This window comes from Canis lupus, chromosome X (assembly GCF_048164855.1).
Source record: "Canis lupus baileyi chromosome X, mCanLup2.hap1, whole genome shotgun sequence".
Lineage (NCBI taxonomy): Eukaryota > Metazoa > Chordata > Mammalia > Carnivora > Canidae > Canis > Canis lupus.
The window spans coordinates 105,336,063-105,359,677 of NC_132876.1; the positions used below are offsets into that span (position 1 = coordinate 105,336,063).

Consider the following 23,615-nt stretch of genomic DNA (forward strand, 5'->3'; position numbering starts at 1 on the left):
CCCACTTGCTCCATTTCTCTGGTGGAGGACAGAGCGGTCTCGGCTCCAAGTGCCTTCGAGTGACTGGCCACATCAGTCAAGGCCTCGACTGAGGGGAGAGAGATTTGGCTTCTTGCTTTCCCAATTCAACTTTATTAGAAGTTCACACGTTCAACTGGTGGTTTATGTCTATTTCTAATGTGGTTAGAACCCAAAGAGGAGAATGGATGTAACAGAACCTCCCAAACCACCGAAGATGGCTCTCTGCAATCTCTTTCCTTATTTTGAAGTTGCTTGGGCAAGAGGAAATGGCTGCTGAATTTAAAGCCAAATACAATCATTAAGGAAAAGCAGAAACTTGCCTCTCTTGGAAAGCAAAATAACATGGGTCTCGTTAACTATCCTATTTTCATCGATGGGTTTAGCTATTTGTGTGGTAATTCATATCACGGAAGAATAAACACGGAAGAATAAAAACCTCAGCTGGGTTTCTGTAGCAAAGTACCACAGTGGCTTTACAGCAGCAGGTCACAGCGCCAGAGCCTTTGTGTTCACCAGTACCAGCAATACAAGTAACACGAGACCAAAAGATCAGGAAAAACCAAGTAAAAGAAAATAATTCTTTTTTTTTTTTTTTAAAGATTTTATTTATCTATTCATGAGAGAGAGAGGCAGAGACACAGGCGGAGGGAGCAGGCTCCATGCAGGGAGCCCGATGTGGGACTTGATCCCGGGACTCCAGGATCATGCCCTGCCCCAAAGGCAGGCGCTAAACCGCTGTGCCACCCAGGGATCCCCCAAGAAAATAATTCTTGATGTTGACCTCAAACTTGGCAAACTTAAGAATTTCCCTCAGAAGTCATGAAAATGATTTTAAAATCAGTTAGGTGCAGTTGCTACAGTGATATTTTCACTGATGCTAGAAGTGCTGAAGGGGAGGGGGTCATATCACTTCCAGTTTATATGATGTTGGAGATTTATTAATTTTGTGATTTCAGTCTCATCGTTACCGTGTGTGTGTATGCCTTGTCTATAGCCAACACTCCACTAGAATAACTTAAAACAAAATAGGAATTTATTTACAATAGCAAAGATGTCAAAAATAACAGCAACAATATATAACAAACCCAAGAATTATTTCATGAAAAAGGCAAACAATATATACACGATAAAACAAAATCCAAAAGGGCAAAATTTAATTTTGACTTGCTCTAAAACAGCTGCAGAATGTGGCAAAATCATTTTTCATATATGAATTATTTAAGTAATGTTGGGCCAATTAAACACACACACCTCAGCTTTTCTCTTCTATTTGCTGAATCTTCCTCGGATTAACCTTCCTTGGAATCTCAGAAGGAATACAAGGAATCTTCCTTCTATTAACCTTTTGAGAAAATGGAACTTAAGGGAGACTATACAAGATTTATGAAGTATAGGCTACTTACGTGTGTACTGAAAAGGATACACACTGTCTGGTGGACTCACACTTCAAAAAGGTAAACCAAAGATGTCAACTAAGTCCCCTTGAAACCTCACTGCTAAAAAAAAAAAAAAAAAAAAAACAAAACCTCACTGCTTATTTCTTGGATTGTGTGTGTCTGTGTGTTTTCTCATCTACCACACAAAATTTGCACCAGTGATTTTTTTCGTTCCTTGGGTGCTCTAAAAGTTTCCCAATCTTGAGCATGCATCAGAATCACTTGGAGGATGTTAGGACACAGATCACTGGGTCTCATGCCCAGTTTTCTGATTCAGTGGGTGGGACATGCAGCCAAGAATTTTTATCTTTAACAAAGTCCCAGGTGATTATGATGCTGTCACTGTTGCCAGATCACACTTTGAAAACTATTGCTCTAAAATATCACCCCTTTAAGATTTTGGCCAGTCCAGGCTTTTCCTTCATGGATCCTAGAATTTGTGGGCAGCAAAATTGTTAACACTGAGATTCCCAGAGAATAGAGCAATACATTATGTGACTGCGTGGGATCAGACCGGTAAAATGCTGTCTACCAGGCACTGTACTACAACTAAATTTTTCACATGCTATGGTTTTATGTGATTCATGGCTCTGGGCAGTGACACCATGTTCTCTTGACCAATGACCCCAAGTTTTAATTATTTACTATTTCAGGCCAACACTTGTTCCTACATAAAGATCTGAAGGATCTCATCTTTAAAAATGAAAGATGTCTCAAATCCATCTGTTACTCTCTTTGGACTCCTGGTAACTTTTATCTAACTTCTCATTTTTGTAACGATGCCCATTCTCTATCTAGCATGTTATTGTCTACAAATCAAACCCTCCAAACGTGACACAAAGGTGTCACACTAAGGCAAGGCTTCTGCTGTGGAGGTGGGGACAACACCCAGTGATTAAGTATGCTGTGGACTGATACTGAAATGAACTTTAAGTGCTCTCAAAAACCACTTTATGCGTGGCAGATTCATCTCAGGGGAACTGGAGATGCTAATAAAACAAATCCCTTATGAAGATAAAAGAAAAAAAATGAACTTCAAGGACATGCTCATCAAAGGACTCACCAATCATCTCTTAAGTTCTCTGATATATTACTTGCAAATTCGCACGGCTCAACTATTATGAGTATTTGCATCGAGTCACAAAATTCAAAGCAATCAAGCATTTTGCAATCCAATGCTGCATAAAAGGAATTAAGAAATGGGGAAATGAAAATAATCCACTGCTTTTGATGTTTATTAGGTTTACAAAAACTGTACATTTTTTTCCTTAAGAAAAAGCATTAACTTAGTACTGGTATCAAATAGACTAAACATCCATTAACAGGAAAATATTCTGATTTTTATTTTTGCACGTTATTCTCAAGTACACAATTACAATAATGTCACACATCCCTATATGATTTTCTTTTTATGTATTTTACTTTTTTTACAAAGTGTACAGAGGGAGGGACATACAATATTTAATAGGATATTTCTACAGAACAATAACTTATATTATGTCCTTGTAAAAATCTGTACCTCTTTAAAACATTTAACTGAAACATCCATTTTTTTTAGCTTTGCTAATCAAAATCGTTTTAAGAATTAAAACTAGGTTGTAACTAATGTCAGTACATAACAGTGACTACAATTTCATTTTCTCTTTATACAGACACATTTTATCATATTCACTTGACCAAACCCTTAAATACCTTTTAAAGGTTTCAATATTGTGCTTTAAAAAGAAAATAACTGTGTATGATTCCAGACTATGTAAGAGAAATATAAAGTGTGTAAAGTGTTGTGTTCTTTATCTTTCAGTTTATTTAAAAAAATATAGTTAAATGACCAATTATTTATATTTTCTGTACTAATTTTACAGCGTGTTTTAAAGTCAATAAATTTCCGCTTTCATTTAAGTGTCTTTTACGTGATTTCTGGGGAAAAAAAAAATTAAGGGAGATTTTAAAGGTTCTCACAAAAAAACAGACAGAGCTTTCAAGGATAGTACTGCAGGGCAATGAATCACACAACTGTAAGTTACTTTAAAAAAAAAAAAAAAAAAGCATGTTATGAGAGCCAAGAGGGCACAGAAGCTCCCACTGGGACAGGCCCATGCCTTGGCTTTAACTGGCATTCAGGTTGGAGTCCATACCAGCCTAAAGCACTTGATTTACAACTGGACAAAATCAATCTAGCACTTCAGAGGCTTGCCAACCACCAAATATTTAGATTTCTAACCCTATAAATATAATTCTTGAATACAAATATCAATGGCACAGAGAAAGAGGAGAGGTAAAAACCTAACAGCACGAAAGGGATGGAGGAGCACCATAATGAAGTGGCAAGGCAGCTATCAAGTGGGAAGAAAGTTCCTAAATCTCCTATAACGTGCCAGATACTCATATGCTGACAGTCAATTCAAAGGACCCCAAAAACTGTTTTCCCATTTCCCAAAATCCATCTTCACATAACCAAATTCTAATTAACCAAGTATATTTTATGCATCTCTGACTCTGATTCCAAACTGTTTGTTTAAAAACTGTCAGCTCTCAAAGAAAAACAAGACTGTAAAAGACTTGGTGACGTTCCAAATAAGGCCTCAGATTTTCCTCATGCACTTAAACACACCTTTATCTTCTAACCGAAGCCAATTTAAGCGTTCAGTTTTTTTAAAGTTTGCTAACTGCAACTAAGAAAGAACAGAGCAGGCTGGACCTGCCAGGTGTAAGTCATAATTAGCACCCAATCCCTGGTACATGGCGCTGTGGCTTCCTTGATCCCCCTCACTGGGTGACGCACAGCTCCCTCGTGGGCTTCTCAGAGAGAACTGAGGGAGTTAAGTCCAGATATTCATTAGCTTTTCAGAAAAATATAAAGGCATGGAGCTGAAGTTGTATGAAAACATTCTATCTAGAAACATCTTAATGTCTATTTTTCAATTACCAAAGATATTTAAAAGAAAATACCTTTACTCTTTAAAAATACTAGTGTCCTTATTTTCCTTCTAATTCTTCACCTGAGTAGTCTCTCTGAAGAGCATGATTTATAAAATGCTCTCTCATGCATCCCTGCATCTTTCATGTTATTGTAAATTTAATACTTTTCATTATAGATCTTAACTACTACTGGGGTTGTGTGTATAAATATGTAAAATAAGCAATACACACAGATACATGTTCTCTATATATGTGCATATATATAATTCAGGGTACATTTACATATATAAAGTCGCAAAAGATCCTACGAGCCACGAATTACCTCTAGGAGATTCCAAAATGCAGTCCTCAATAATCTCATTTGTAGCACACAACCATTCCAAGACAAAGCAGCACAGACGGAATAATCAAAATACAACAGCATCAAGCAAAATTTGTCAAGAAAGTTTTCTAAGTTTGCTATGCTGACAAAAGATGTAAATACATCAAAGAAAGCCCCCAAAGAAGTACAGTTTGTCTGCTAAACAAAATGAAAAGTAAACACGAACCCAGCCACTGTTCTTTCCTCAGCGATGCCAGGGACGCAAAAGCTCAAATGGAAACTTTCATTGTCATATGGTCTGAAAATAGTAAGCAAGACAAGTAAATGATTTCCATATTAGGATAATTAGATCTGACTGTAAAATCTCCCATTTATGTTAGTCGATGTCTCTGACAATTTTATTGTGAGAAATTTATGGGAAAAAAAAATGAGTCAACATGAATACTTTCCGAGTTACCAATCTAAAGTTACCTTAACTTTAAGTTAAATGGTCTTAGAAGAGTACCATCAAGGTAAGCAAGGTAAATATTTAAATAAATATAAAACTTCTAAGATAGAAAAATTCAGTATAGAATCAGGGATTACTTTATTAAAAGCAACTTACTTGTTGCTGCTTTCCCCCATTTATTAAACAAACTGAATAGAATTCAGAACACACTATTCAACAAAATGTAAAAAAAAAAAAAACCAACTCAACTAGAAGCAATAATTCTATTTGTACACAGCATAAATCAATATACAGTATTGTATGTGAACGAGACTGATTGGCTTCAAATGAAATTTCTGTTTCAAGGCCAACATCTCTACAAATGTCTATAGAAGTACTGTTAGGGCAGGCCAACTTCTTTATGATGTCGCATTATGTGCTGGTTCTTTTCTGAAGGTCTACGGAACCCTTTCTTGCAGTACTCACAACGGTGAGGATAGTCTTTTGTATGAATGGAGATAACGTGCCGTTTAAAGCCTGAGGCATCTGTAGTGCTATACTCACAGTACTCACACTGATACACTTTCCTGCCACTGTGTGTCTTCATATGCTTTTTAAGCTCATTCTGTTGCCTAAATCCCTTTCTACATCTCTTACACCTAAATGGAAGATCTTTTGTGTGGACTGAGAGAATATGGCGACTTAGAACAAATGGATCTGCAATCTTAAAGTCACAATGTCTACACTGGTGCATTTTTTTACCCTTGTGGGCAGCCACGTGTTTCTTGAGTTCAGAAGGCCTGTGAAAGCCTTTATCACACATGTCACACTTATGGGGGTAGTCCTTCGTGTGAACCGAAATTATGTGTCGTTTCAAATCACTTGAGTTCGAACTCTTGTGGTCGCAGTGCAAACACTGGTGTGTTTTGCTTTCTTGGTGGATAAGAGCATGTTGCTGCACCTCTTTGGTATCTGAGAAAGTCAGAAGACAGATGTCACACTTGAATGGCATCTCTTTACTATGCTTAGTTTTTACATGTGTTTTCAAGTTAGAAGAGTCTGCAGACCTATATTCGCAGTACTGGCACTGGTACGGCTTCTCCCCAGTGTGGATTCGCATGTGCTTTTTGAGCTCTGATGGGTGACGAAAACCTTTGCCGCACTCCACACAAATATGAGGAAAGTTCTTGCTGTGGACCGCCAAAAGGTGGCGATTCAATAACCCTTGTTCAGCTGTCTCGTATTCACAGAATTTACACTTGTGCATTTTGTTGGCTCCTTTCTCCTTATGCACCATTTTGTGCGTAAACAAAGCCCCAGCATGAGAGAAATGCTTCCCACACTCGTCGCATTCAATGGCCTTCTCTGCTTTGCTGGTCAGCTTGTGGCTCTCCAGGTGGTTGTGTAAACTTATCTTCTTGTTGGTAGTGTAATCACAGTCAGTACAGCGGTACTTCTTCTTGGTAAGGTGTTCAGGATGGTTTTTCATGTGCCTTTTCAAAAAACCTCTCGACTTAAATTTTTTCCCACAAATCATGCAAGGATAGACAGTCAAGGGATGTCCATCAGGGCCAATAATTATTGCTAAGAAAGGAAAAAAAAGGAGCATGAGTGATCAAACCAAGTTCCACGTTGGTTTCTTCAAGCAGTTAAAGTGTGTGTTCTGAACGTTATTAGGGATGTATGCCTATGTTAAGCTATATGCTACTTAACATTCCTTTTGCCATTTTTTTGGTATAAGAGATATAGCAACCTGTCATAAAAAGAACCCTGGTCTGAAAACTTCATTCAGTATGACTGTACCAACCTCAGTCCCTCCAGTTTAAAAACTAAATCAATAAATATGTAACTTCTACCAACTAGTGATCAAAGCTATGTCAATTTAGAAAATCACTCATAAAAATAAAGTTTTATAATCACAATTCCTGCTTTGGTTATTCCAAAAAACATAATTTTGTGTCAATTTACAGTAAAGCTTAAATCCACCTATGGAAATTTTAATATGCAAATTGCCATCCACGAATAGACAGGGTCACACGAACTGAAGTACTTGTCCTGCTGCTCTGTAAATTATGCCTGCCTTAAGGGAACATAATCAGATTCTTTGTATTAATTTTGTTTTTAAAACAGTTAATGCTTGCAATAATTTGAGGGATTTCTTTTTATTTCCACATAAAAACCACCCGAGTTTTGAATTTTTTTTCCTCATCCACAATGGATCCGTTCCCTGTTTCTTTTTATCCCAGGAAATCATTCATGAATATCACTGAATTCTTAAAATTATATTTTCAAATTCAATACACAAAAGCTACATGTGGTCTAGCAGCTAAAATGCCATCACAACACCTCCGTGGATACATACTAGAGTTTCATCTGAGAGCTCGCAAAGCACGCTGCGCTGTGGAACTCTTGTGCCCTCACCTGTTTGGTACTGCCTGGAATCAGGTCTTCTCCTTTTCTTTGGTTTTTGTTTAGCCAGTCTGCCGAGCCCAGCAGACTCATCTATGTGCAAGAGGGCACTTGCAGTGCCATTCCGGGTTTCAATTCCATCAGAATTATTACCTAACAATGCGTATTAAAAAACAAAATTATACAGTATTATAAATTATAAAAAATTAGGGATTCTTTATTTACTACAACAACAAAAAGTAAGCCATGATACTCATGAATGACAGAGCCCCCATTCTAGGTAATGGGCTTTATGACCACATTTATTATAGTGAGACAGTAGGAAATGCCTAGCTTCCAAATCTAAAAAACACGTCATCATTGTGCCCCATGAACTCCCTTGTCTCCCAAAATTGTAAAGTCATGGGCCAGATACAATCAAGATGAAAAGTTTCAGCTTGAGAGCCTGTGTACTTCTTGCAGTACTTCCTGCTACGTAATATACACATGAAGGAAATTCCTGTTAAAAATAAAGACAAAAGGTAGACTTTATAATCTTCCTCTACTCTTGTTCATATCAAGTAACCCATACAGGGTAGTGGTGTTTCCTATTTTGGAAACCTAAGACCATAGACACCGTTCTCAATCATGAATTCATGTTCGCAAGCCAACTCCATCCAAAGAGCTGCCAAGTGACTTACCGTAAGCTGCCGCCCAAGCGATTGGCATGAAGGTTTTTATTTCATTGTCATCAATCTGTTGCTCGTGTGCTGCAGCGGCCGCTGCAGCTGCCGCAGCATCCTCCTCCCCTACGATCACCTCCATATAAACTTCGTCGGCGATTTCCGCAACATCTAAGTAGGAAATTATATCAACTTTTGTGACCAGGTTTACAGAGATCACAAGAAAGATGTTTTTATTTGAATTCAGTTAACAGACAAGTAGAAAGAAGGTTCATTATACATCTAGAACACAGCTTTCACACAGTCCTAAGCAGGTAATGCATATTTGTTGAACGAATCATTGATTTCTTGGTTTTCACCTTAAACTTTTTTTTTAAGATTGATTATTTATTTATTTATTTATTTATTTATTTATTTATTTTTTATGATATATATATATAGAGAGAGAGAGAAAGAGAAAGAGGCAGAGACACAGGAGGAGGGAGAAGCAGGCTCCATGCTGGGAGCCCTACATGGGACTCGATCCCGGGACTCCAGGATCGCGCCCTGGGCCAAAGGCAGGCGCTAAACCGCTGAGCCACCCAGGGATCCCCTTAAACTCGTTTTTTTTTTTTTTTTTAAACTCGTTTTTAAAGCAACATTTTACACATCCGTCAAGAGTCACTGAGACTTCCCTTGGGATATGGCAGCAATATAATCTCTACAATAATGCTAGTTGTTTTCCTTTAAACACTGACCATATTTAAAAACAGAGAGCTACAAAAACATAAAATTTTCTCCCACAAAAAGGCCACCTACTTACTTAAATCTTCATCTTCTTGCTGAGAGTCGTTGACAGTCATATAAACCATCTTTTCCCTTGGCACACGAATACTGCTACTCTGATCAAGTAATTCAACTCCATGATCATTCTCAGGCTCACTTTCCACAATGTCTACGGTGCCACCTATCAGGGAAGAGGACAGCTCCGAGAATTTATCTGAAAACTCCATTTCTCCCCATCTGACTTATACATTTCATATACTTTTCTACTGCTACATGGAAATCCTTGTTTAAAAGTTATCTTCAGAAAAGATTTCAAATGTTCTCAATCTAAACCACCCAAAAGAAATCAGGGTGAAGGGTCAGATCAGGATGTATAATATGCAGAAGTTTTCCTCTTACCTAAGTCATCCTCTCCAGGGTCAGCTTTAAAAATGTACACCTTGATGACTTCTGGGCAAGTGCCATCCACCTTACAAGGGTCAATTTCCGACTCTGCATCCATGGTCATTCCAGAGGAACCATCGTGTTCTATTTTGCCAGCATCATCCACTGAAAAGGCAGGAAATACATTACAAATAACAATAGCAGACCCTTTAATAAAATGTTAGTTTCTAAAAGTCCTTTTTACAAATATAATCTCTAAGAGGCTTCATACAAAATCGGAGGATTTTTCCCTAGACAAGTAGACACGTGTGGCACAGTGGGAAATGTGGCTGACTGCTACGTCAAAGCAGGGGTCATGGAGGGCCTTGTGCAACCCGGCAGAGGGGTTCAGATTTGACAATGGTAGGTCAGAGGTTTCTCAATCTGGTCAGGTGTCATTATCTCTTAGGGAATGTAAGAACACAGTTTCCAGCCCAGCAGCACTAACAGAGTCAGAATCTGTAGGGGGAGGCCAGCTATGTGGAGAGATTTAGAGATTCTGCGCAGAGACTATTCAGCAGAGCAGCGGTAACAGCAGATCACCGTTTCCCAAACACCATACTGGCCTTTAGGAAAGTGGATGCAAAGGGATCAAGGCATAAAGTAAGGATAGCACTTGTGAGTCTACTGCAAAAATGTGGGCAGCAGATGCCAAGGCCTCACATCAGAACAGAAGTAGGATGGATGGGGAAGGACGCTAGACTGGAGCCCTGTCTTAGGACTGAAATGGCAGGACCTAAGAATGAAAACTGAACAGGCAGGACAAAGGAGCCAAGGATAACTTTGGGGTTTCTGATTTAGGTGACTGAGTATCTAGGGGAAGAAATGCTAAGAAGAGAAATGAGGAAAAGGATCTCTTCCTGCATGGTGAATAAACTTAGGGTCTGGGAGGTAACATCCCTGAAAGCTCTCACACTGGTGCCTGTCCCTATCCTCTTATTTATATGTTTACTTATTTATTTAATTTTATTTATTCATGAAAGACACACACACACAGAGGCAGAGACATAGGCAGAGAGAGAAGCGGGCTCCATGCAGGGAGCCCAAAGTGGGACTCGATCCCTGGACTCCAGGATCACGCCCTGGGCTGAAGGCAGACGCTTAACTGCTGAGCTACCCAGGTGTCCCTGTCCTTATCCTTTTATATTCACAGCACCCTCTGCTTGTTTCTCTCCGAGTGTACTAGTCACTCTATATTGTCACTATCATGGATTTCCCTCCACTTTCTCATTGATAGAGGAGAGAGAACCTGTCATTTTATAAGTCATTCTCTTAAGGCAAGCGTCCGGTGATGGCAGACGCTTGGAATACTGATGAGCCAATGATTCAGTGAATGAGATGTGAAGTCAGTGGCTGGATATTTGAGTCTGAAAGCTGAAGGCTGACACAAAGATTTGGGAGCCATCAGATCTGTGTTAACTAGCCCTGAGATCACAGTGAGGACCTACAGCATGAGGAAAGAGTGGGGTAAGGCTATCCTGCGGACTGTCACAGTTTAAGGGAGGGACAAAAAGAATTCACAAAGGAACCCAAGAGAGGAAAGCTAGAGAGGCTGGTGGGAAATCCGGAAGGAGGCTAGCTAGGGAGTTATAAATCCCAAGAAGCCCATTAAGGCCCACGGCAATAATGCAGTGCACATCCAAGTCAAGGAGGAATGTCTGTACTGACTGTAATGTCTGTACTGGAAGTTGCTGATGCTCCTGGTGAAAAGCAGCATAGTGAAGGCTACACAGGGTCAGATTAAAATGGGGTGAGGATTCACTGGAAGGTGTGTGTTTCTTCAAGAGGTCTAACTTTAAACTGGACAACAAAGGGGCAGTAACTAGAATGAAGTGCAGAGTCAAGGACTTTTCTGTTTAGCTGATAAGAATACTCAAGCATATTCAGTCTGTGGGAGCAAATACAACAGACAGGAAGAAGCTGAAGCCAGAGGACATGGTGGACACCTCTGGATTGAGATGTCAGAGGAAAAGAGGAAGATGACATGAGAGGCAAAGATGAAGAAATTTTCCTTAGACAGGGGAAGCAATATGCTATCCTTCTGAGACCTGAGGTGGTAAACCTGGATGCGAACAAAGCTACAGTGTGTAAAGGGGGAAGACTGTAATGCTAGAAGCTGGAGGAGTTTGTGGCTGGTGGCTTCAACATCCAGCCTGACGTGTATTTACCCCCTTCTCAAAGCTCAATATTTTTATGACATAGCCGGCTGACTGAGCCAAGGCCATTTTGTTAAAAGCAGCCCTGGAATTTCAAAGTGAGGTAGCAGTTACAAGGATGAAGATCTCATCAAATGAGTCAGAGAGTTCTGAATAAATCTGTTACATCTTCAGAAAACTCATCTCTGAACAGTTTGATATTATTGAGCAAGGCTTGTCAAACTGATTCTAACAGATACTAGAAAATCAAGTGTCCTTGTGTGCACAAAGAACAGGGTCAGGCTAGCTGTTTTAGCATATGTTACTTTGTTAGTACCCATAAGATAAAACCTTTGATGACTGAAAAACCTCATCATTTTGGAGCTTGCCAAATGTCATGTATTTATCTATAATTCGGAGTAAAAGACCTTTTTCTCTTTGCTTTCATTATTGTCTAGGAAAACACATTTCAAGTATACAGGTTCACCTGAGCCAAGCAAAGCCATTCTATTGTTAGACAAAAGTAGAATTCACCTTCAGGTTTTTGCCTTGAAAATTTGCCCCACTAACTCAACTTATGAAATTATTCTGAATATGAAATATTACAGAAGTGATTTTTTTAAAACCACTTTGATGGTCCTGTTAAGTACTCAAAATTTCTCTGATTTTAAAGCTACCATTAAAAATGAATTTCTAAAAATAGACAAAGAAATCCTGGATAAAACTGAGTCATCATACGTATGATTTCCACCTAAGTGCCTTCTTCTAATGTAGTGATGAAGAACTAGAGGTCTGGAACAAGGCCTCTCCAAAATAGAAGAGCATAATTTCTGTAAATTAAGACTACTTCTAATAATAACTACCATTTGCATGGCATTTTGCTATTTCCTTATCATTTCTATGTACTTTTATTTTATTTGATCCTTACCTTCTCCAGATAAAGAAACAAAGGCTCTGAGATGGTATGTGATTTGCCCAAAGTCAATGAACTAATAAATAAGAGATGGGAGAGAAAAGAGGTGCCTGTCTTTAGAACCCAGATCTTAGGGTACCTGGGTGGCTCAGTGGTTGAGCATCTGCCTTTGGCTCAGGTCATAATCCCAGTATCCTGGGATCGAGTCCCACATCAGGCTCCCCACAGGGAGCCTGCTTCTCCCTCTGTCTATGTCTCTGCCTCTCTCTCTGGATCTCTCATGAATAAATAAAATCTTAAAAAAAAAAAAAAACTTAAAAAAATAGAACCCAGATCTTTATTTTCATCTTCTGATTTTTTAATTTACTGTATAAGACTTATTATTTAAAAAAACACCAATAGTCCCACCAACCAGAGACTCCATCATGTTAGTAAATTTTCTTCCCAGTTTTTCTATTTTTGTTAAATCGGCATCAGTGTCCTCAAGCCTTATATAATAACCTTTACAACTCAGCCAGCATTTTAAACTTCAAAACTGAGAAACACTGGACTTATCAATGATCTCATTAGTAAGAGCAAAACTATAGCAAAATATAGGCAATACTTTATACTGCTTGAAGGAAGCTTCAGTAAACTCTCCTAAAGACCAAAAATTGAGGGATACTTATTTGCAATGGTAATAGATATCACTGTGCCTAAAAAACATAGCTCATTAAGATCTCAAAAAATCCAGTAGTTTCTGGAAAAGAAAAATTACTGGAGTGGAGGTAGGAAATAAACCACTTCAAGTAAATTGTTTTTTTTTTTTTTTTTTGGTTTTGGGGTTAGAGAGAAAAAGAGCACTTATGGGGGGGAGGGACAGAAGGAGGGGGGAGGGAAAGAAGGAGAGAGAGAATATAAATCTTAAGCAGGTTCCAGGTCCAGCGCAGAGCCCAACACAAGGCTCAATCTCACCATCCTGAGAGCAGGACCTGAGCCCAAAACACAAGTCAGTCACTTAACTGTCTGAGCCACACAGCGCTCGTTTTGTTTTGTTTTTTTCTTCTTCTTCTTCTTTATGAAGTCTCCACATGCCAGGCTTGAATCATGACCCTGACATCAAGACCTGAGCTGAAATCCAGAGTTGAATGATTAACCAACTGAGCCCCCCCAGGTGCCCCTCAAGTAAACTGTTAAATGCTGATCTAATTAGAAGATCAGTCAAACTAAGCTGATGGAGAATCTATGTAATAAGGAAGGATGGTGGTCATGATGGATAATGTAACATTTACTGACCACATACCTTGCACTAAGCATGATGATAAGCCCTTAAAATGTAACCATTTACTCCTCATAAAAACCTTATGAAATAGGTAATACACTACTGGGTACTTACCCCCAAGGTACAAATGTAGTGACCCAAAGGGGCACCTGCACCCCTATGTTCACAGCAGCAATGTCCACAATAGCCAAACTATGGAAAGAACCCAGATGTCTACTGACAGATGAATGGATATCTATACAATGGACTATTACTCAGCCGTGAAAAAAAAAATTAAATCTTGCCACTTGTAACGACATGGATGGAACTAAAGAATATGATGCTAAGCAAAATAAGTCAATCAGAGAAAGATAATATAATCTCACTCATGTGGAATTTAAGAAGCAAAACAGGATCAAGGGGAAGAGAGGAAAGAAAAAAAAGATGAAATCAGAGAGACTGACAAGCTATAAGAGACTCTTAATCATAGGAAGTAAACTGAAGGTTGCTGAAGGGGGGGGTGTAGGTAGGGGGATGGGGTAACTGGGTGATGAACAGTACTGAGGGCACATGATGGAATGAGCATTGGGTGTTTTTTTGTTTTTGTTTTTTTTAAATTTATGATAGTCACACACAGAGAGAGAGAGGCAGAGACACAGGCAGAGGGAGAAGCAGACTCCATGCACCAGGAGCCCGACGTGGGATTCGATCCCGGGTCTCCAGGATCACGCCCTGGGCCGAAGGCGGTGCTAAACCGTTGAGCCACAAACACAGAAGGCTTAAAAAAAAAAAAAAAGAATAGGTAATACTGTTTTGTTATTCTCACTTAATCTCACTTACACAGCCCTCAGTCAGCTTTCCTATAACAAAGACCCAGTTGCATTACTCTCTGGCCCAGAATGGTACCCTATTTCCTACCAAATAAAATACAAACTGCATAGTCTAGCATCCAACCTTTGACCAAGGTGCCTTGTGCCTTCGGCCTTGCCTCCCCTATCAGGCCCTAGACGACCCCATGTGCCCTGAGCTTAAACAATACATTTTTATTTCCATGCCTTTATGCTTATTGTACTTATATATAATTCATTGTAGGAATTGTACATCTTACTGTTTGAAAAAAGTATTTTTAAAGTATAAAAGTAAATTAAAATGTGATCAAAATCCTACCACCCAGAACTACCAATTTACAGATTATTCAGACATTTGCCTAGGCATATTTATAAATTAAAGAGTGAACAGATATTTTAATGAAAACTAGATACTGTAATATGTCATTTTTAAACAAAAATTATTACATTATAATTTACTTGAACTCAAACAACTTTAATTCCACAGTCAATCTCATTCCCTTGCTCTCCAATCCCCTGCCCTCCCCCGCCTCCTTTCATTCCATCATACTGGCTTGGTAGAACCATAAACTTGCCTAATTTCAACTTTCCTCTCTGCCTCTGCACCAGCATCTATGTCACTAATCTGATAGGAAACACACACGCACACTGATGGCTTCACTTTAAATTCATGACCCTGAACCTGAAGCAAAGCTTTTCTGCTACTTTCCCTCTCTCTTATTTACTAGTATCCTCTCTCCTCAAATCTCTAATTTCACCTCCCCATCCTCATTCTCAGTTGATGATCTTATTTCACGGAGAACAAGTGAAATGATTGGAAGATTCACTGATAGCCAGATCTACACACCTACCAGCAACCAAACCCAGCCTGTTACCAAAGACAAATCACCTGCATTCCTAGCTAAAGCCTGCCCCCCTCTTTATTGCTCCAACATTCTCTCCCCCATACTGGATTGTTTTTATCAGTATATAAACTATTCTCTTTCCCCCTTTAAAACAAAAACTCTTGACCTCATTTCTCCAATTCTTGTCATTCCATATCCTCTAAACTCACTTCAATCGGGCCCATGACTTCACCAAAACTGCTCATCACTTGACTCTAATTCACTTTCCTCACTTGGCTTCCAGGATGCAAGTTCTTGGTTTCCTCCTCTCTCACTGGCCATGCCTCCTCAGTCCTTTGCAGGAGCTGCCTCTTACTTAGCCTCTTAATGTTGCAAACCTCAGGGCTTAGTCTTTGGTCTTGGTTTATTTACAATCACTCCTTTGACAATGTCATTCTGTTTTATAGCTTAAATTTTATCTGTATGCCAACAACTCCCAATTTTGTATCTCCGTTCTAGTCCTATTTCCCCAACTCAGATTTGTACATGTCTTTGATGTCTATCAGGTATCTCAAAATTAAATTCTGTGCTCAAATGTCATCTCAGCAAACCCTGACCACATCTGTAACCCAAAATTCTCCTTATACTCTTGTCTTCTACCCAAGAAGGTATCACTCATACTACATCACTTATTTGTCTGTGTAACTCTGTTAGAACATAACATAAGGGAGGGAAAAGCACTGGCATGTATGTTCCATTGTATGTATCATTGTTCACTGATGTATCCCAAATGTCTACAATACACTGACATAAAGATACAACATTCATTTCTTAAATGCTGATCTTCAAGTAAATAAATGTCTAGTCATTATCTTACTAGTTCTTAACCCTCTAAAGTAAATATATTACAAAAACATTTAGTCATAGTTTGCTCATAACACATGAATTAATCTTTTTTTTTAAAGAGAACATCTGTGCAAGAGAGGGACACAAAGAATCTTGACCAGGCTCCATGCCCAGGTGCAAAGCCTGATGCAGGGCTCGATCTCATGACCCTGAGATCATGACCTGAGCCAAATCCAAGAATTGGACACTTAACCGACTGAGCCACCCAGGTGCCCCATGAATCAATTTTAAACCCAATATCTGGGCACCTGGGTGACTCAGTGGTTGAGCGTCTGTCTTCGGCTTGGGTCCTGGGATCAGGCTTCCCATGAGGAGCCTGCTTCTCCCTCTGCCTATGTCTCTGCCTCTCAATCTGTATCTCTCATGAATAAATAAAATCTTTTAAAAAAAAGTCTGTATCTACTGTCATCCTACTATGAAAGATACGGAAACGAACACATCAACATACCTTCCCTTCCACCTTTTTTTTTTTTTGAGAGTGCACACACATGGGGAATGGAGGTCAGCAGAGGGAGAGGGAGAATCTTAAATAGGCTTCACGATTAGCCCAGAGCCCAATGATGGGTTCAATCTCAAGACCCTGAAACCATGACCTGAGCCAAAATCAACAGTAGGGCCCTCAACCCACTGACAACCCAGGTGCCCCTCCCTGTCCCAAATATTTTATAGTTACTTTGATATTAAATGAATGCCAATGCTCACTACCAACCCTTTTACCATGATTTCTCCAGTCTATATCTCTCTATACTGACTGATCCTTTGGTTTGCTAGATTCCTTACCAAATAGGGCTGTCAAGAGGGCAAATGGATGTTACAGTTCCTGAGTTCTTGAATATTTGAAAATGTCAGTCTGTGGCCTTCATTTCCAAAACAATTTGGCTGGGAATAAAATTTTTAAGTTACATTTTCTCAGAACTTTGAAGAGTTGTTCCACTATCTTCAAACACTGAGTATCTCTGTGTTGATGTCCTTATAACTCTTAACCCTTAAATTTCACTAAACATCACTAGGATTATGACTTGCTGTTTTTATCATCCTGTCAATTTCTTGAAACAAGAAAGATTTTATATTTCAGGAAAATTCCCTGAAAGATTCCAATTTTTATCTTAGGGCAGTTTCTTCCGTTATAAATATTTTTGTAGTTCATTCATTGTTTCCTTCTTTTAGAATTCCCCTTATGTGTCTGTCTCCTTTATCTGTCTCCTGTATCTAGCCATCTCCTCCATAATTATTTTTGTACTTTTTTTCTTAGTCATTTCATTTTTGTGATTTCCTAAAGCTGGATCCTCTGTCTGTGCTTATTTACTGAGGCATATTTATTCTTACGGTTGCTTCTAGGCTGGCTTTTATCTTGATAGTTTTATTTTTCTCTTCAATTTCTTTTTTTTTTTTTTAATTTTTAATTTATGATAGTCACAGAGAGAGAGAGAGAGAGGCAGAGACATAGGCAGAGGGAGAAGCAGGCTCCATGCACTGGGAGCCCGACGTGGGATTCGATCCCGGGTCTCCAGGATCGCGCCCTGGGCCAAAGGCAGGCGCCAAACCGCTGCGCCACCCAGGGATCCCCTTCTCTTCAATTTCTTTCTGAATTCTGTTTCTATCTGCTTCTATTGTCTTATATTCTTTGAACTTCTGCATCTCCTTTTTGACTTTTAAAAAAGAGACCATGGGCAGCCCGGGTGGCTCAGCGATTTAGTGCCACCTTCGGCCCAGGGCGTGATCCTGGAGACCTGGGATCAAGTCCCATGTCGGGCTTCCTGCGTGGAGTCTGCTTGTCTCTCTGCCTGTGTCTCTGCCTCTCTCTCTCTGTTTCTCTCATGAATAAATAAATAAAATCGTTAAAAATAATAATAAAAATAAAAAAGAGATGTTGGAAATGTCCTATATCTGCACTAGACATATGTGGTTATTGAGCACTTGAAATATGGTTGGTGCAATTCAGAAGCTATAGATTTAATTTTATTTTTCATTTAACTAAATTTAGCCACATGTAGCTAATAACTACCATATTGGAATACACAGGCTCAGACAATTGTTGGGATACACTTACTCTGTTTCTTTCAGAGATTCTTCTTGCAATTAATATATTGTATTAATAAATAAAAATATTTTAGAGAGCTGAAGAACATGAATCCTTAGATTCAAAGAGCTCATCATGCATGAAAATATAATGCATGACAAAGACCTACACCTAACTAAACACAATTGTATATTTCAGACCAGCAGGGTAAAGGAAGATCTTAAAAGCTTTCAGAAGAAAAAGAAACACCTACAAAGGAATGAGAGTCAAAATGACATCAGGCTTCTAAACTATAATATTAGATGCTAGGTGACAGTGAAACATGGCATCACAAGTTCTCAGGGAAAGTTCTCTTTAACCTAGAATTCTGTACCTCACCAAATAATCATGCTTAAGGATAGAATAAAAATAGTTTTAGTATACAATCTATACTCCTTAGGAAGTTATGTCAATATGTGGTCCAGTACAATAAGAGTAAATCAAGAAAAAAGGTGGCATGGGAATCCAAAAAACAGTAGATAAATCTCAGGAAATGAGAAAAGGAAATTTTCAGAAAAAGGTCTCTGTGACATTAAGCCTAGAAAGCAACTACTTCAGAATGGAGCAGAAACATAAAAAGCTTCAAGAAGGGAGTCACTGGGAAAAGGAGGATTCAAAGAAAAACCTAAGTGGACGGAGAAGTCAGTCAAACTTAAGGACAGATTTCTCAGAAAGCACAGACACTTAAGAAGGAAAATCCATGCTATGAGGATGGAATCAGTCTCAAAGACTGATTAAGCTTGAAGTCTATAAACTATGACCAGTACTCACAAGGAGGACATAGATTCAGTCACTAAATTCCAGCCTTCCAGAATCAGAAGCTAGTTATCTGAAAGATCTTAAAAAACAGGCTAATTTTGAAAGAAAAATAAAGATGATTTTACATCCTAAATAATTTATTTCAAGGACAGTCTGAATACACATATCTTTTCTAAAGTTTAACAAGAGCCCCAGGTTTGAATGTTAGGATTGACATCAAGGAGGGAAATCAGGCCTTTCCAGAAGACCATACAGTCAGTATAGCATTCAAGAAAGAATTTGGTTCCCTGAACCAAGAGCCTGTTCTAACTTACTCTGACAAGTCCAATAGTCTTACTACTTACTCACTTCACATTTTTTAAACTTCTAAACACAAAATCCAATCAAAAGAAAAACTACAGAGTAAAAACTTGTTATTATTCAATGTCTTAAGATTTCCTGTGTGGGCAGGTGGCTACTTAATAGTAAAATATACCATAGATGGGCAGTTCCCCTTAAAAGGATACCTGAGCTCATGAGCAATTGTTATGTCCTAGACATTGTGGTAAGTGGTGTCCGTCTCTCTATTTTATCATGAAATCAATGACAACAGCTCCATGACCTAGGTGTTTTATCTCCACTTTACAGATGTGAAACCGGAGCACCTAAAAAACTAAGTAACTTACAAGAAGCATTCTGCTGAGTAAGCAGATGTTCCAGTAGATAAATACATTTTGTAGTTCACTTCTGGACCTCCCTTTCTTAGCTTCCTCCTTAGGAATCCCCTTTCTGTAGTTAAAATTCCATCTTATTTTTATTATATAGCCTATAAAAAAAATCTGAGAATTAGTTATACTCTGATCTCCTTTACTTCTTGGAACTTTCCTGGAGAGCTTCAAAGATTTAATGAAAATAGCCTTATTTTGTACAAAGGGAATTAAGGATCAGAGTCATTCAAGTGCCTAAGTTACAGTGATATCCAGCATAATGTTAAGAGACAGAATATACAAAAAATATTTGCCAAATTGCACTGAATTGTCTAAAACATAACTAAACTTAGTTAACCAAAAAAGGATTTCTTAATACTATAAATTCAAGAGGAAAAGAAAGGAATGACCATTACAATCCCAACTTGTGCCTGTCTTTACCCAAAAATTCTCCAGACAACAGCAAGGTCTTAAGTGAAGCCAGTCCAGAGTTAGTCCTGCTGGTCCAGATGATGCCACAGAGAAACTCTAGTGGACGACTAGCTAGCTGTTACTGACAGGCAGGCTCTGAGCTGGGCACCTGCTGCATGTGATCTCTAATTATCCCAAACCAGCCCACAAGACAGGTAGTAGGCCTGCCATCTTACAAATAAAAAAACGAAAGCCAAAAAGAAGTCAATAATTTGCTCAAAATCATACAGCTAGTAGGCAGCTGGGCTGGCATCCAAATGGAACGCTGGCTGACTAAACCGCAGGCACTGTTTCCATACACCAAACAGCTTCTCAAAGATCCTGAAAGGAGACGTGTTTTCTCTCTCCCCATCTCTCCTCCTCTCAATTTCCCCTGCCCAACTCCCATTATCCCACAAAGTAATCATGGATCTGTTCAAAGGCCAAGCTGTTGGACAATTTTGTCTAGGTCACAAGCAGATAAATAGCAAATATGAGTCACAAGGCTAATCTGAAGCTCCAACTGCTTCTAAGGCTTTTGAGATACAGACTTTTTATCCAATCTTATTTTTGGTGGGGAGAGGGGAAGACAACAATAAATGTGCCTTGAGTGCTTTATTCTTGCTACAAATCTGACATACAGGCTAAACATTAAACCAAAAACTCTTAATTCACTGATTTTAGTGTTTTTTTTTTTTTTTTTTAAGATTTTATTTACTTATTTGAAAGAGAGAGAACACAGTGGGGAAGAGCAGAGGGAGAGGGAAAAGCAGGCTCCCTGCTGAGCAGGAAGAAGCCCAACATGACCCTGGGATCATGACCTGAGCTGAAGGCAGAAGCTTAACCGACAGAACCACTCAGGCGCCCCAATTTTAGAGTTGATTTCTAAATAAGTTTTGGAGTGCCCACAGTAAAGACAATAACTTCAGATGGATTAACAGGAAACTTTTTGAATTTTATCAAAACAAGCTCAAAGCTTCTTCCATGTCTTCTCTAAGACTTTTCTCACATTTCAGTAACATTCCCAGGAGGATATATATTTTTAAAATTCTAAAATTTTATTCTGTGGTTTACCAAATGGTTAAGAAACAAAACTGATAGAGTACATGTATAAAAATAATGGTAAGATGCATAAACATTCAACAATCTGCCCACAGAACAAAATAAACAAATATTTTACCATGTCTCCTGTGCTAATAGCCCTGAGAATCAATAAACCATTAGATTGTATTAACCCTCAGAGTTTATGCATTAAACATAGAAGTTTGGATTTATTTATTCATTCATTCCCGGAACCACTTTTGGGTGGGAAGCAGAAGGGCAGAGGGAGAGAATCTTAAGCCCTGACATGGTGCTTGATCTCACAACCCTGAGATCATAACCTGAGCAGAAATCTAGTAGGATGCTTAACTGACTGAGCCACCCAGGCCCACCCTTCTCCGCCCACACCCCCTTACACCGAACCATTTTTTATTAGATGTCTACTATGACCAAACATTGTGTTAAACTAGGAACTAACATCAGTCCAACTGGTCAGGATACCTCACCTAGGCGGCCAGGGGCATCATGTGGACAGCTGTAGGCAGCAACCCTGTGGACAGATCTTCAGCATGTCCAAACGTGCTCCTCATCTGGTAATGGTTTCGTCATCTGCCCAGCTCCACAAGCCATAAATCAGGAAGAGAGCTTTGAACTCTCCTTCTTCCTCAGGTCTAAATTTAATCCAAATCCTACTTCCTAAATATGTCATGAAGCCGTTTCTGCCAAACTCTACTGATAAAACCTTTTTTTCAAACTGTCATCATCTGTTTCTTACCTGAACTACTAAAATCTCCCATAGTGTATTTTTTGTTTGATTTTACTCTTACCTTGTCTGCTCTCAACATTGCCATGAGGATGATCTTTCCAAACTACCAATCTGTGTTATTTTTTTTTTAAGATTTTATTTATTTATTCATGAGAAACACAGAGAGAGGCAGAGACACAACACAGGCAGAGGGAGAAGCAGGCTCCATGCAGGGAGCCCGACGTGGGACTTGATCCCGGGACCCCAGGATCATACCCTGAGCCAAAGGCAGACGCTCAACCGCTAAGCCACCCAGGCGTCCCTAACTGTGTTATTATTAATCAGCTTACAACCCTTTAACAGCTCCCCTACTTTACAAGGTAAAATAGGCTTCTTAGTGCATTCAAGGGCCTTTACGATTTGGGCCCTGCCTATTTTGTCCTATTTCTCACCATTTCCTCCATTTTCTTCACCAAAGATGTTATTTGCACTCTGAACACTCCAAGATCTTTCACATCTCCTTGCCTTTAAACAGGCCTTTTTCCCTCCTCTCTGCCATTCCTCCTGCCTTAGCCGTCCACTCATCCTTCAAACTGAGTTCGCCTCAAATTGTTTTTTTATTTTTATTTTTATTTTTTTATTTTTTATTTTTTTCAAACTGTTTTTTTAAAGATGTGACCATGAGATTGTTTCACTTTTTAAAAAATCCTGGTCTTGGGGATCCCTGGGTGGCGCAGCGGTTTGGCACCTGCCTTTGGCCCAGGGCGCGATCCTGGAGACCCGGGATCGAATCCCACGTCGGGCTCCTGGTGCATGGAGCCTGCTTCTCCCTCTGCCTGTGTCTCTGCCTCTGTGTGTGTGTGTGTGTGTGTGTGTGTGACTATCATAAATAAATAAAAATTAAAAAAAAAATCCTGGTCTTTCAGATATATATATACTGAAATACCTATATATGAAGTATGTGTGGAATTTGCTTCAAAACAATATGGGAGGGAAGGAATCGGAGTAGAGATAAAATATAGAGATGAAATATAGGAGTAGAGATGAAATATTCAGTTTCCATTGAACTCTGGTTTGTAATGCTTTCACGGCATGTAGCTCACTCAAGTATACCAAAAATTCCCCCACCATTTCCTCCCTTAGTGCTTCCAAAATACTTTGTATTTCCAGTTATTTATCTTTTCATAATCAACTATAATGATCTGCTTGTCTTCCCTCCAGGACTGTGGACTCTAAAAAGCCAGAGACTTTCACTGTTTAACAGCTACTTATCGTGGTGGCCAATAAATGTTTTTGAATGAATGAAGACACAAGGAAGTAAACACAGGCAAAAGTAAAAATAATAGTTTATGTGTGATTTCTTCTTCTCATTTAACCATAAATTTGGGGAAAAAAACCTATTCCTTAGGTAGCAAAACAATGGAATAGGGTTTGGAAGCTGTCTGGGTGGCTTCTGCTATAAATTAACTATGAAAATGTTTAAACCCTTAAATTATTTCCTAATACTGCTGAAATTGGGTATTCAGTAACATTGCAAATTTTTTTTAAAAGTTTAAAATAATATTGTAAATTTTAATAATCACTGAATTCTATTTGCTTCCTTCATCCACCACTAAGCACTATTT

General features: G+C 38.9%; 1 protein-coding gene across 17 annotated transcripts in view; it reads right to left on the minus strand.

Moving 5' to 3' along the window:
• Window positions 1-1,036: 1,036 nt before the first annotated feature.
• The window catches only part of ZFX (zinc finger protein X-linked), a 96,245-nt gene continuing 73,666 nt past the window's right edge, over window positions 1,037-23,615 (minus strand). For 16 of the 17 annotated variants that reach the window (XM_072816801.1, XM_072816803.1, XM_072816793.1 and 13 more), the window contains 5 exons: window positions 9,361-9,510; window positions 8,999-9,142; window positions 8,215-8,367; window positions 7,547-7,687; window positions 1,037-6,709 (listed from right to left, as the gene is read on the minus strand). In XM_072816801.1, the coding sequence (XP_072672902.1) occupies window positions 5,526-6,709; window positions 7,547-7,687; window positions 8,215-8,367; window positions 8,999-9,142; window positions 9,361-9,510 (1,772 nt within the window). In that variant the 3' untranslated portion in view covers window positions 1,037-5,525. The remainder of the gene's footprint in view (window positions 6,710-7,546; window positions 7,688-8,214; window positions 8,368-8,998; window positions 9,143-9,360; window positions 9,511-23,615) is intronic. The other variant, XM_072816809.1, reaches the window with a different exon arrangement.